The following is a 14905-nucleotide window of genomic DNA, read 5'->3' as shown; positions in this document are numbered from 1 at the left end:
TGTACTTAACTCATTACTTTATTATTTTCAACACGCTGGAAGTTATTTTCTTCTTTTCCTGCCTTCAGGTGGACTGAAACTTCTCTGTATTCCTTTTTTCTTCAGCTGTTTCAAAAACTATATATATATATATTTTTTTAAGATTTTATTTATTTACTTGACAGTCAGAGATCACAAGTAGGCAGAGAGGCAGGCAGAGAGAGAGGAGGAAGCACGCTCCCTGCTGAGCAGAGAACCTGATGTGGGGCTCAATCCCAGGACCCTGAGATCATGACCTGAGCCGAAGGCAGAGGCTTTAACCCACTGAGCTACCCAGGCGCCCCTCAGAAACTATATATTAACATATTAGTGATCAATCTTGATTTTTTCAACAGCTTCATTGAGGTACAATTGATATACCACAAACTGTATATATTTAAAACTTGTAATTTGCTGTTTTGCTGTATGTGTAAGTTCACAAAACATCCTCAGAATCACAATAAACATACCTATAATCCCCCAAATTCTCCATGCCCTTTATGTTTTTCTTTATTCTTTTCAAAGATTTATTTATTTGAGAGAGAGCAAGAGAGTGAGCATGAACAGGGAGAAGGAGCAGACTCCCTGCTGAGCAGGAGCCTGACTTGGGGCTTGATCCCAGAATCCTGAGATCATGACCTCAGCTGAAGACAGATGCCTAACTCACCGAGCCACCCAAATGCCCCAATTTTTCTCCGTATTCCTGAAGCTAGTTTCACCATCACTGTGGATATGGATTAATTTTTGCCATCCTCCTATGAAATGGAAGTACACTTCTCAGTTGAGAACTTTGGAAACCTCTCTGCCATTTTCAAGTATTGCTACTCAGCCACTCCCCCTTTTTGTTTTTGTTTTTGTTTTTTTTTTCCTTCTGGAGCTGTTAGTTATATATTGAAAGCTCTCAATTTTCTGTGTATCTTCACTGCTTTCATACTTTTTCATATTTCTCTCTCTTCTTCATTCTGGGTAGATTCCTAAAGCTTGCTCTATTCTAGGTCTCAGGTGAGTCAGTAACTTTACCTTCTCGTTTCCAAGGCTCTTTTTCATACCCACTTTTTTGTATATCACTTCTTCACTTTTTATTTACTAGTATTTTTAAATGTTAGAATCCATTTATATTTTGGTGAATGAAGTGTACTGATTTTAAGGTATCTTCCAGAATTCTCTATTACTTAAATTTATATGGAGTGAATTCATCTTCTGATTTTGTCTTGTTGGGCCACTTAAACTTAGATCTCTTTATAGGTTCTGAAATTAGTCTACAGGATCAGAAGGTGGTTGGTAGAGTTTCTGTGTATATGTGAGAACATGCGCAGATCCAACTATTCCTGCTAGCTGCTTTGTAGTTGTGTCTACCTGATTCCCTAGAGCCCTCAAGTCCATAATCAAGTCCTATGTGGTTCAGTGCTCTTTCACCCCACCCCGCCCTGTGTTAGTGGGTGTAGCATAGATCCAAGTATTAAGCCACAGAACGGCTTGATCTGGATGGAGAAAATGCAAAAGCGAGATCAAATTCCAGCCTTGGCAGGGGTTCAGCGTATGAGGGAAGCAGGCAGGTTTCAGGTGGATGCGAAGAGTGCTATTAGAGAAAGAAGTTTAGAGGATGTGCTGACACTGTGCACATACCCCAAATGTTCCTGGTGTTGAGACTGAATGCTGGAGCAAGGAGTTAGGAAGATGAAGGAGCAGTTATGAGGACAGGATGCACTTGGGAAAGAGAGCAGTCGTTTGGTAAGAGTGAAGTTCATAAGGTAAAGAGGTAACAAGCTTCAGCTGAAAAGGCAGGTCTGGGTCAGCTTGGGGGTTTTTTCCTAAATGTCATGTTAGAGTTTGCATTTATAATAAAATCACAAACTTCTAAAAATATTATGTGGAGAATAACATTTGAGTTGCATTTTAGGAAAACCAATCTGTTACTAGGGGGATGAATGCACTGCCCGAAAAAACTGTTAATATAAACACTAAACAATTTTTTTTTTTAACACTAAACAATTTTTAAAAGTTGGCTTCAGTTAGGGGTGATGATAGAGATAAAGGAGGGTGTTTGGGAGGAATTTAGGAGACAGGTTGGGTGTAGGAAAACCTAGATCATTAACAGATCTGGGAACTAGTTAGTGTGACTTTGGAAGTGGGAAACACAGAGTATACGAGAAGGTGCAGAGTGAGGGCTGATATGGATGAGGAGTCCTATCCTGGGCATTTTGTGTGTGAGATGCCTATGGAAGTCAGAAATACTCAGGAGGAAGGTCAACTATGGATATGGATCTGTAGACTTGAAAGTCATCCACACCTAAGAGAGAACACATGACTTCACTACCCAAGCTGTGGCTCAGAAGAGAGATGGGCAGACACAAATAACAAGAGCTAGTTATTAGTTTGAGGTTTTTTTTGGGGGGGGTGGTGCTTCTTCACCATTCTTGGTATTTTTTCCCATTTAGGAAAGCACAGCACTCCTAATCTCTGTGCCTCCTCATTCACTTTGTTCAGGTCTAGTGCACATCATTAGGTTTTCCAATATCAATTAGCTAAGGCTAAGAGGCCCTAATCCAATAGGATTGGTGTCCTCCTAATAAGAGAAAGGAACACCTGAGATTCACCCGTACCCAAAGAAAAAGCCATATGAGGACCTGGGAAGCCAGTTCTCATCAGAACCCTGCTGGCACCTTGATCTTGGACCTCTAGCCTTCAGAACTGAAATAATTCTCTGTGGTTTAAGCCCCCCAGTCTGTAGTATTTTGTTATAGCCTGAGCTAATATATCCATAATGTAAGAAACCTTCATCATGAGCAGCTTTATTACAAAACAGAGGAGAGAAAAGGCTTAAAGGAAAAGACCTAACCTTAACTTCACAGGATGACTAAAATGCTTTCAAACAGAACTTTCCCTCTTCTGGTTTCGCCACTCGCTACATCATATGTTCTGAAACTTTTCAAACAACTTCACTTGAAAAGACTGTCTCTCAGTACATCTGGGAAGGGTCCGCAGGGCCTGTATTTTCAACATGTCTCCCAGGCAGGCACAGAGTTGTCCTGAGGTACGCTGGTGAAGAGGCCAGCCAGGGTGGACATCTAGCCCACACGTGCTCTGGCATGGGTTAGGGAAAATGTCTTTTTCTTCGCACAAAGACACCACTGATTCACAGATGCTTGCACCTACAGGGATGGACCAACCGGAGGTGGCATCTCTCCTTTTCATACAAACGCTGATTTGTGGGGTGCCCTTGGTTCCGGCCGATTCAGGTAATCTGCAACCACCATGTACTACAAAAATGGAAAATTTACATAGGCCCCAAGGATTCCCTAAGGAAGCTAATCTATACATTTTTGTAGGAATGATATTAAAAGACAGTCCAAAAGACAGACAAAGGTTTGCTAGAACCGGCTGGAAAATCACCTTATGATGATAGATTAAGCCACAGAACAAAAAAATGGAGAGATGTCCTGGACTGGCAGTATCTTTCCCTTTGGTATTTACCTAAGAGACCCCAATATTAAGGCAAGTCTGTTTCTTGGCGAATTGACATACACTGTTAAAAATGCGGAGGGGTTAGATATAAGACTTTGTGATTTGCAATCGTGGACTTTTAGGTGATTTAAATTAATCCAGAGGGGAAATGACACATATGTGCGCCACTGTTAACAAAGGAGATGGGAGATGACATTTATTTTTGGCAATAGAGAGAAATCCTGCCTAAACACAGATGCTCTCTCAGCACGCCGGAGAAAAAACACTGAAAATCTCAACACAAATTTAAGTAAGGAGGCCTGGGAACAGAAAGTGGAGAGAAAATGCTCCTTCCCTGACTGGCAGGCCTGGCCCATGGGGATTACGGAGCGGGGATGTCTGGACCATCGGAGTCTCTGTCAAGCCGCCATCACGCCCTCCCTGCTGCGCAGCTGGCCAGCGTATCTGAGGCCCACAGGTTGTGAATTCCTCATCCGGCTTATACTGTGGATCCACGAGCTGCTAGTTCCACCTGAAAGCTGTCGCCTCCTTTCTGCACCGCCTGACCTAGACACTGAAGGGCTCCTCCTTGGCATGCACTCCAACATGAGTGTTCAGGGCCCCCATGTACGTAAAGCTCCTTCCACATTCATCACAAGAAAAAGGCCTCTCCCCTCTGTGATGGTGCAGATGGGTCTTCAGACTTCTCTTCTGGAGGAACCCCTTGCCACATTCCGAGCACCTGAAGGGCTTCTCTCCACTATGCGTATGCAAATGGACCTTCAAGCTTCCCCTTATGCAGTAGCTCTTGTCACACTCGGGACACTGGAAGGGCTTCTCCCCACTATGGACTCGAATGTGTTCGGTGAGCCTGTACTGCTGAGTGAAACTTTTGCCACATTTAACGCAGGAGAATGGCTTTTTGTCACTGTGCTGGAGCAGGTGGCTTTTCAGATTTCCTTTGAGACGGAAACTTTTGTGGCACTCAGGACACTGGAAGGGTTTCTCTCCACTGTGGATTCTCTTGTGTTCCGTGAGCTGAGACTGTTGAGTGTAGGTCTTACCACACTCACCGCAAGCAAAGGGCTTCTCGCCCCTGTGTATCCGCTGGTGAAATTTCATGGAGGCCTTCCAGAAGAAGCTCTTGTCACACTCGGGACACTGGAAAGGATCCTCCCCACTGTGAAGTCTCATGTGCTCAGTGAGGTGCGAGTGTCGGCTAAAGCTCCGAGGGCACTCAGAACAGGAGAAGGGCTTTTCTCTGGTGTGGACTTTGAGGTGCTCCGTGAGCCTCGACTGCCGAGGAAAGGTCTTTTTGCACTCACCACAGGAGAATTCCTTTTGCCTGCTGTGGACTCTGCCGTGGCGAGTGAGCTTAGAGGGCCGGGTGAACCTCTTGCCACACTCGCCACAGGAGAACGGCTTCTCCTCACTATGTAAACGCTGATGGGCCTTCATGGCATTCTTCCAAGAGAAGCTCCGGTCACACTCGGGACACTGGAAGGGCTTCTTCCCACTGTGCTGAAACAGATGGGCTTTTAGGCTTCTCTTCAGGCGGAAACTTTTCTTACACTCAGGACACTGGAAGGGCTTCTCTCCGGTATGGACTCTGATATGTTCAGTGAGTTTCGTCTTGTGTGTGAACTTCCTACCACACTCGTCACAAGAGAATGGCTTCTCTCCACTGTGCATTCTCTGGTGGGCCTTCACGGCAGCCTTCCGGGAGAAGCTTCTGCCACATTCTGGACAATGGAAGGGCTTCTTCTCGTTGTGTTGGCAAAGATGGGCCTTCAAACTCTTCTGTAGGCGGAAGCTTCTGTGGCACTCTGGACACTGGAAAGGCTTCTCCCCAGTGTGCACCCTGTGGTGCTCCGTGAGCTTGCGTCGCTGGATGAAACCCTTGCCACACTGCTCACAGGAAAATGGCTTCTCCCTTTTGTGCAAACACAGATGCTTCTTCAAAGTGGCTTTACACTGGAAGGTCTTGTCACACTCCGGGCATGGATAGCGCTGCTGCCCTGAGTGAACGACCCAGTGGTGAGTGACCAGGCTGCATCTGAGACAGTAGCTCTTCTCGCACTTGCCACACTGGAAACGCTGCTTCTTACGTAGGATCATCCGGTGCCACCTGAGCTCGGGGTTCCCTCTGGATTTGTTTTTGTACTTGGAGTATTTACAGGGCTGGCTCTTAGAGTGGCTTCTTTTGTGCTTTACCAAGTCCCTCTTTAGCTGAAAAACCTTCCCACAGACAAAGCAGAAATAAAATCTGGGTCCTGGTGGAATTTCCAGGTGGTCTGGAGTACCTGTCCGCTTACACCCTGGATTGTTCTTATCCTGACCAGATGCTCCGAGGTCGAGGTTCCTATGTACAATCCCTATGTCTTGGAGACTTGGATGCTGTAACGCAGCTCTTTGATCTGATAAGATCTTTCTCTCCTGCCCTGCTAAGGTAGCACATGAACCCTTCTTTAGACCATTTAAATGGCCTTCCTCCTCTTTTGCCCCGAGAGTTCCTTGGTCACCTGGAGAGAAAAAAAGAAGACCCACCCTTACCAGTCATGTCCCTGGGTTATGGCGGCCTCAAGAATTGTCTTCACATCTCTAACAGCACGGGAAAAGGAATCTCATTGATTCATGACTATGCATCTGCCTCCACAAGTAAATTACATTTAAGGTTAACTGTGATATGCAAATCCTTCCATTATGTGTTAAGAAATGGCTTCGTGTGGGGGAAAAAAAAACCTGCAGGGAACTATATCTTGTGAACTTAAGGATGACCCTCAGAGGGTAAGCAGAAGTTGAGAGAAAATAAAGAGAAAGTCTGAGAATATGACCGTTCTGTTTCCTGAAATTTGTGAAATAAGGCTTTGCGTCATATTCTTGCCCCTTCTACCACAGATCTTAGGAAAAGCTTTCTGGAAGAAATGCTCACAGAAAGCATCTTTCTTAGGAATGTCAAATGGCAAGTGATTAAATTCAGAAAGAACACGATAGAAATAATTCCCTTTTTCAAGGAACACCTCGTTATCAGAAAGGTATTAATATGAGCACAGTCAGCGCTGTTCCCAAAGGAAAAGCCATGATGACAAGAATCAGGGAGCTAACGAGTTGGGACCTTATTTTCATCCACAAAAACTGGAGAGAACAATTGCAGCCTCTGTATTTCAGAACTGCTTTTTCTCCCACCTGTTGAACTGAGTCCTAGGGCTCTTCTTTTTTAAGTCTCTTAACACAGGAGGAAAATTCATCTGTCTGGAAGGATGGGCCTGCCCCCAGAAAAGGACTCTGATTATGCTCTGTGGTCATCTTAACAACAACACAGGTAATGCTTCCAACTGGGTGATGTCATTTAGTAAGCGCTCCACAGCTGACGTCTAGAACATTCTTCCCTCCCTCCTTGACTCCTCTATTTCTTACCACTTTACTACTTATTCCAGACAGAGGAGCAGTTCTGATTATTGGATGAGTGCCACTTGGCACAAAGGGAACATGAGTTTTTAGGGATAGCCACTAAAGTTGCTCATTCTTTGGTACTCAGAAACCTTTCTAGGTCCTACCTTTCTATAGGATGAAGTCAAACTTCTGCCTCGGCTTTCCTAGCCTCAGATAATCTGACATTACTTTATGTTTCCCCTTCTCCATGTCCCGTACCATCCCAAGAATAACATTTGGCTATACATTTTCTAAATACAATGGGCTTGTTCCCACCTCTGAGTCTCAGCTCATGTATGATCCTCGCTGATCTTCTGTGTCTGACCAAATCTATACATTCTTTGTTTTTAAATCCTAATTCCTGGGCGCCTGGGTGGCTCAGTGGGTTGGGCCGCTGCCTTCGGCTCGGGTCATGATCTCAGGGTCCTGGGTTCGAGTTCCGCATCAGGCTCTCTGCTCTGCAGGGAGCCTGCTTCCTCCTCTCCCTCTCTCTGCCTGCCTGTCTGCCTGCTTGTGATCTCTGTCTGTCAAATAAATAAATAAAATCTTTAAAAAAAAAAAAAATATTTAAAATCCTAATTCCTTAGAAGTCCTCTTGGGAAACTGCTATTCTACTTCACTCATTCTCCCCTAAATCCCTATAACTCTACTACCACTGCCACTTATTTTATTAACTTGTAATACAGTCCTATTTCATAGAGGACTAGTTCAACAGTTCAACAGAATCGACTAATTTAACTGCCACTTAACGTCGGGTCAGGAAGATAGTCAACTCCTCCAGGAGAGTATACATACAGATATGTAGATCTCTCCATCCCATGCCAGCCTAAGTGATAACTGACAGTCCTATGAACACGGTAGGGACTATATACTCGTTAGATGAATGAAATAAGAGACGATGGCAATGAAATAACATCCTTGGGCATTCTTTTATTCTTTTGATGGACCTCATCATACATTCCCTGGGTTCAAATCCCCTTCTCTTCAAGAGAATCCCTTGACTACCAGGGACTTAGAAGGTCTCCATTTAATAAAACATTAGCATAGTCTAAAAAATGACATATTCCCTTAAGTATTTAAAGTGTTATAAAGTATTTCCAATGTTTTTCTTACAAGGAATTCAAAAAGGAATCTTTCAAAAGGAACTTTAAAAAAAAAAAACCCAAGTTCTAAAACTGTGCATAATAAAAAGTAATACATTATACCAAATTGGACAGTTTTCCATTTCTCTGTATTCAAACGGACACAACGGTGTGATGGAGAAGGTGGTTGTTCCTCAGGGCTCAGCAAGTGTGTCCTTTACTTGCTCTTTTATGGGTACTTCTTTCCAGGGTCATAAATTTTTTTCTTTTATTTGGTCCCTCTTTATAAGAAGTAATACATTCTTGGGGCACCTGGGTGGCTCAGTGGAGTAAAGCCTCTGCCTTTGGCTCAAGTCATGATCCCAGAGTCCTGGGATCGAGCCCCACATTGGGCTCTCTGCTCAGCAGGGAGCCTGCTTCCCTTCCTCACTCTCTCTGCCTGCCTCTCTACCTACTTGTGATCTCTGTCAAATAAATAAATAAAATCATAAAAAAAAAAAAAAAGTAATACATTCTTGTGTTTGTTTCCCACTTGAGTAAAAAAACCTAATATTCTCGGGGCGCCTGGGTGGCTCAGTGGGTTAAGCCGCTGCCTTCGGCTCAGGTCATGATCTCAGGTCCTGGGATCGAGCCCCGCATCGGGCTCTCTGCTCAGCAGGGAGCTTGCTCCCTCCTCTCTCTCTATCTGCCTCTCTGCCTGCTTGTGATCTCTCTGTCAAATAAATAAAATCTTTAAAAAAAAAAAAAAAACCTAATATTCTCCACCAAAACAATGTTTCTTAGTCACTATGTCCAGCTGCCTATCCAGGAAGATTCAGGAAAATGAAATGAGACATGACCCTAAATCCATCATACTCACCAAAATACAGCAACTTTCCAGTCTTCTGCAAGTCCCACTGCTCATCAGTAGAAGGGCTAAATGTCATGTTTTTCTCCAAGGGTCCCTGGTCGCTGATTAACAGCATTCTCCCTTGTTCTATCCAGGTGATCAAATTCGGCTTGGAGAAAATGCCACCTGCAAGGACAGTCCACGCAGACTCAGTCTGGGTTTATCTGAGTATTTTACTAAACGTGATTTTCACAGTTAAATTTGATTCCTGTGATACATCATCAAAGTTAGGTTAAAAAGATCAAAACCCTTGAAATTACGTGAATGACAATAAATTTTAGCCTAAGCAAAACTGTTTAGCTTAAATGTCCTCTGCAATATTTCACAAAATTAAAGGAAAGAGAAGTGAAGGGTGATGATTTTTAAAAGGCCCACAGATCAAGGCAGAAACCATTAACAAATAAATGATCATTATGAGAACAATAAAAAGCAAAATCACAGGGGGTCAGGGAGGGAGACCAATCACTAAACACTTCTTTTTTTTTTTTTTTAAAGACTTTATTTATTTATCTGACAGAGATCACAAGTAGGCAGAGAGACAGGCAGAGAGAGAGCCTGCCTGCTGAGCAGAGAGCCTGATGCGGAGCTCAATCCCAGGACCCTAGGATTATGACCTGAGCACAGGCTTTAACCCACTGAGCCACCCAGGTGCCCCTGGTGTCTTTCTTTTCATTGCTATGCACTGCCTTTCATTCTCCACATAGCAACTCAAGTAATTAACAAGAGTTAATTACTTAAATTACTCAACATTTAAACAAATGTTGACATATTATTCCTGTGTAAATCCTCTCATCATCTTACCTTCCCTTTGTCTAGAATAAAATCCTAGAGGCCCCTTCCTCATTTGGTATACCACTGTCCCCTTCTAGCCTTCTACACATGCGCTCCGGGAGCCTCCCTGTGGCTCCCACCACACAATGACCACATACATTCCAACCCTCGAATTTCTGCACTAGTCCTTCCTCTGCTTAAATTCTCTTCCCCCTGATTTCACACAATTGACTCATCTTGTCCTTGGTGTCTCAGATGGAAGAGGTTATAAACGCCAAAGGAGGGAGAGAATGCTACAGGTTACACTGAGATCACCTATTAAAGTGAAAACAGTAGAAATGGTTTTAATGATACATGAATGAATTAGAGCAAGCTGGATAAAGAGCAAGGTATAATCTCCACAAATTTCTCTTCCAATCTGCTCCCTCAGTATTTCTCTAGGGATACCTATATGTCCCATGCCACTGCTCTTTCTCCCTTTACCAGAGAGCTATTTTCCCAGTTCTTATGAGGATAGAAAATTCATCATATCTAGGCAACATAAGTAGGCATCAAAGTATCAGTTAAAAAAAAAAATAAAAGAGAGAGAGATGGTTATTTTATTTAGTAATTCTAACTGTGGGAGAAACAAGGGAGTGTTTGGGTGAAAGAAACTGCAGAATTAACAAGACTAAGGAGTGCAGATGCCACTAGATAAAAAGGCACAAGTTAAATATTCCCAGGCCGTAATAGAAGTTAATGACATATTCCGAGTGTAAATTAGGCAAAGAATCATATTCAACCAGCAAGAGCTCACACAGAACAGAAAGCCTGTTGATAGTAGGCAGCTTCCCCAAAAATGATTCCTCTGAAGCCATCTTACCCAGCGAATCAAGAGTCTCATAATTGGTCTTCATCACTTGCTGATACATTTCCTTCTGCCACTGCTCCAGGATCTCCCACTCTTGCTCCGAAAAGTATAAGGCCACATCATCAAAAGTCATCGTTACCTGGAATCACAAACTACATGCATATGTCTTCACGTTCAAGCTACCGTCATTCAATGTCCGCGTCTTTAACAGGCAAGAGGAAACTACGCTAAAGTTTCCTTCTCTCCGGTTGGTGCCATGAACGATGTAATAGAGGGGTCACAGAAGTCCACGGGGCCCAGAGAGTGAATGAATGACTAGCAGACCTTTGAGGACCTGTACCCTCTACGAGCAATTACTGCTATGCAAGACTTTTAAAAACTTTTTATTTTGAAGTAATTACAGACTCATAGGAAGTTGCAAAGATCCTAGTCCAGAAGGGTTCCCTGTATCCTCCTACACCTGTTGCGGGAGGGGGGTGAGAAGCAGAAGGGAAGAAAATGCATTACATTAGTAAGATTATTAGATAAGAAATTTCAGGAAGGGTAGAAGAAAAACTTGCATAGGTAGGCGGACTATACTTAATTGAACTTAACAGTTTCATGGATTAAGCTCAGGATATGCCTTTTAAACTCTAAAACGTGTTCACATTTTCCATTAACAGCCCCACTGGTTTCACATTTTCTGCAGGTCTGCAGGTCCTCTCATGCCCACTCTTCCTTCCCGCAACTTTTTTCATCCGTTTATACAGACGTGGCCGCAGAGGCTACCTCCACCAGCAGAGCACGGAACAGAGCCCGAGAGAAACCCCGACGTGCAAAGAGCCGCGACACACGGCGGGAAAAGACGAGTGACCTGAGGGGACGACCCTGGATTTCTGCACCCGGTCCCTCTCTTCCCTCCCCCTGCAGAGCAACTCCCGCACCTCCACCGCGCCTTCGCCGGCCGCGGGCTCGGAGCTCAGTCCCGGGTCACGGACAGTCCCCCGCTACCTCACTCCCCGGCTCGGGACCCCACTCCAGACCACGAACGGGACGCATTTCGATACGGCCCGCACCCTCCACGACCTCACTTACCGGACCCGCCTCCGCCATGGCCCTCGGTGACCCCGCCGAGTCCTCCGCCCGACAGACGCCGAGACCCTAAGCGGCTCCGCAGCACCTCCCTCTGCGCGCGGCCTCCTGCCCCGCCCAGCCCCGCAGGCCCAGCCCCGCGCGGTGCACGCTGGGACTCGAGCCTGATCCCTGCCCCACAGCGCCCCCTGCGGGCCGGAGGAGACAGCGTCGTCCGCGGGAGCCGCAAGGGCACGGCTGGCCGCAGCGGCTGTGGCACCGTGGGTGGCAGGTCGTCTTGCTCTGCCGGGGGTCTCCAAACGACGAGGACCGAGACCCAGACGCGCTAAAAGGCTCTGGAGAGAGGGAGACGGAGAGGTGGACGTGCAGAGTGAGCTTCAAGTAGGGAGGAAACTCGCTCTTCAATGAGCGCTGGACGGAAAGGGGGTACGGGGGTTGGTTCCTGAAGCGGACCCCAGGCGAGGGCAGGATCACTGTGAGGGACCTGAGCCAGCCAAGGGGGTCAGGGAGCCGGTCCCCACCGTGGGCAAATGCGGAGTCTGTGGCGCCAGGCACTCTGAGAGTGTGCGGATCTGCCCAATCCTCCCGCCAGGGGCCAGGGCCCGGGAGGCTGGGAATCTATCCACCCAATCCGGCCCTGCTTCAGCGAGGGCACTTCTGGTCTACCTTGGACTCAGGCCGAGCTGATATTTAACTGTAGGTTTTTGTAGATACGTCTTCGCAGGTTGAGGACGTTCTCTTCTATTCCTAGTTTGCTGGGATTGTGTATTGTGAGTGGAATCTTTTTTTGCCCAATGCTTTTAATGCATAAATTTCTATTATTGCATAGTTTTTCTCCCTTAAGCGATTAATATGGTAGATTAGGACTGATTTCTGAGCATTGAACCAGCCTTGCATTCCTGCCGTAAACCTCACAGTAAAAAACTGGAGCGTCTGAAATGCAACCCCTCGAACAAGCTAACAGATCCACCTGCCATAGTTTCATTCATTTTGGCAAAACACAAGGCTCCTGGGTCATAAGTAGCATGAGCTTTAAGTTCATGTCTTTTGCTTGCCCCCAAGTCCCATGGGAATGATAGGGGGTGACCAGGTGCGCACTACACCTATGATGGGTTTGTGTCACAGATGAGGAGCCCAAAGCTTAGAATTCCCACTCTTACAATAGAGCTGCTAGCAATCTGCTCAACTACTCTGATAGTCTCTTTTATTTTATATGTACAATAAGTGTAGTTATTGGTAGATCTGGATTTATATCTATCATTTTATTATTATTTTTTAAAGATTTTATTTATTTATTTGACAGATAGATATCACAAGTAGGCTGAGAGGCAGGCAGAGAGAGGAGGAAGCAGACTTCCCGCAGAGCGGAGAGCCCAATTCCGGGCTCGATCCCAGGACCCTGGGATCACTACCCCAGCGGAAGGCAGAGGCTTTAACCCACTGAGCCACCCCGGTGCCCCTACATCTATCATTTTATTATTAATCATCTGCTTTTCCTTTCTGTTTTTCATTTCTCTGTTCCTTTTTCTGGGGAACCTATTTTAGTATTACATTTTAATTTACTTATTATAATTTTTACTATATCTTTTTATATTTTATTTTGTGGTTGCTTTAGGAACTACAAAATACACATTTCATTTCCTTTTACTTTTTAAAGAAGCAGCTTTATTGGGATTTAATTAATATACCAAACAATTCCCTGATTTAAAGTATACAGTTTAATGACTTTTCATGTATTTTTCCTTCTTTTTTTAAAGATTTTATTTATTTATTTGTCAGAGAGGAAGAGAGCACAAGCAGAGGGAGTGGCATGCGGAGGAAAAGAAGCAGACTCCCCGAGGAGCTGGACTCCATCCCAGGACCCCAGGATCATGACCTGAGCTGAAGGTAGACACTCAAACGACTGAGCCAGCCAGGCATCCCTCCTTCTTTTTTAATTAATAGGCTTATTTTGATCAGTTTTAAATTTACAGAAAAATGTGTGTTAAGTTTGGAGAGTTCTCATTACTCTTTTATCTTCCGTTTCTTACCCATATTAAAAGAAGCATGCAGGATTTTCAAAATTTAAAAATCCAAGGAAAAAGAACTACACAATGACCTGTATAAAATTCTAACTATGGAAAATGCTAAACTCTGATTGTTTCAGAACTGATTGAACTGACTTGCAATATTATTAACAATGTAAGAGGGTAACATGTCTCCCACCTTTTTTGAAACATTTAAAAAATATATTTTAGGGACAGCTGGGTGGCTCAGTGAGTTATGCCTCTGCCTTCGGCTCAGGTCATGATCTCCAGTCCTGGGATTGAGCGCCGCATCTCGTCTTCCACTCAGCAGGGAGCCTGCTTCCGCACTCTCTCTCTGCCTGGCTCTTTGCCTACTTGAGATCTCTGTCTGTCAAATAAATAAATAAATAATCTTTAAATATATATGTATATATATAATTTATTTTTTTTTAGATTTTTAAAAATTCATTTGAGAGAGATACAGAGACAGAGAGAGAGCACAAGCAGGGGGAGAAGCAGACTCCCAGCTGAGCTGGGAGCCCAACATGGGACTCAATCCCAGGAGCTGGGGATCATGACCTGAGCCAAAGGCAGACGCTTACCCATCTGAGCCACCCAGGTGCCCGCAAAATATTTTATCTTTAATTAATCTCTACACCCAACATGGGGCTTGAACTCACAACCCCAAGATCAGGAGCCAACCAGGATGCCCTGCCAACTTTTTTCATTTGTTCTAGCATCCACGTTATATAACCAGAACTTAATTTTATTTCGATTTGCATTCACTTAATTACTATTGAGGCTGTATACTTTTCTAAATAGAAAAATTTATTCATAGAATTGTAGATTCAACTGGAATTATAAGAAATAATACAGAGAGAGCCCACGTTTTACTGGTACTTGTGTATGTGTGTGTGTGTGTGTGTTTAGTTTTATGAAGTTATAGATTATGCATTAATTCCTTTTTCCTTCATCATAAACTCTTTATTTATTTCCTATTTGATAATTCGCTGATGGATCCTAGAAAATGGACTAACATATTTATATAAATATCATATCACATTTATTTTCTTTGAGTAAAGCCATTGGCTATGTATAATTATAGCAGTATATGGTGTTAGTTGTGAATGCAAAGTAGTTCTTAGCTAGTCTGATATCCAGTTTTACTACATGGACAGCCTTTGTTCTATTACAGTGAAATTCACTTTACACCCTTAGCTAGTAGTGTTCATGAACCTTTGAAGCGAATGGGGCCCCTTCATTTTTATGAGTGTCTGGGGCACTCCCTGACTTCTTTAGTGGTTCTTTTTTTTTAAGATTTTATTTATTTATTTGATAGAGA

The 14905-nt window shown here is 44.1% G+C and overlaps 1 protein-coding gene across 1 annotated transcript; it reads right to left on the bottom strand.

The window, feature by feature from the left end:
* Positions 1 to 898: 898 nt before the first annotated feature.
* ZNF425 (zinc finger protein 425) lies at positions 899 to 11677 on the bottom strand. The gene is made up of 4 exons (XM_032305342.1): positions 11561 to 11677; positions 10499 to 10625; positions 8836 to 8991; positions 899 to 5984 (listed from the first exon to the last, which is right to left on the bottom strand). The coding sequence occupies exons 1-4, from the start codon at positions 11576 to 11578 to the stop codon at positions 4030 to 4032; spliced, it is 2256 nt and encodes a 751-aa protein (XP_032161233.1). The 5' UTR covers positions 11579 to 11677; the 3' UTR covers positions 899 to 4029.
* Positions 11678 to 14905: the final 3228 nt, after the last annotated feature.

This window comes from Mustela erminea, chromosome 11, assembly GCF_009829155.1.
Source record: "Mustela erminea isolate mMusErm1 chromosome 11, mMusErm1.Pri, whole genome shotgun sequence".
In the NCBI taxonomy this organism is placed as follows: Eukaryota; Metazoa; Chordata; class Mammalia; order Carnivora; family Mustelidae; genus Mustela; species Mustela erminea.
Note: the sequence above shows the minus strand (reverse complement) of the source record. Positions and strands in the feature narration are given on the sequence as shown.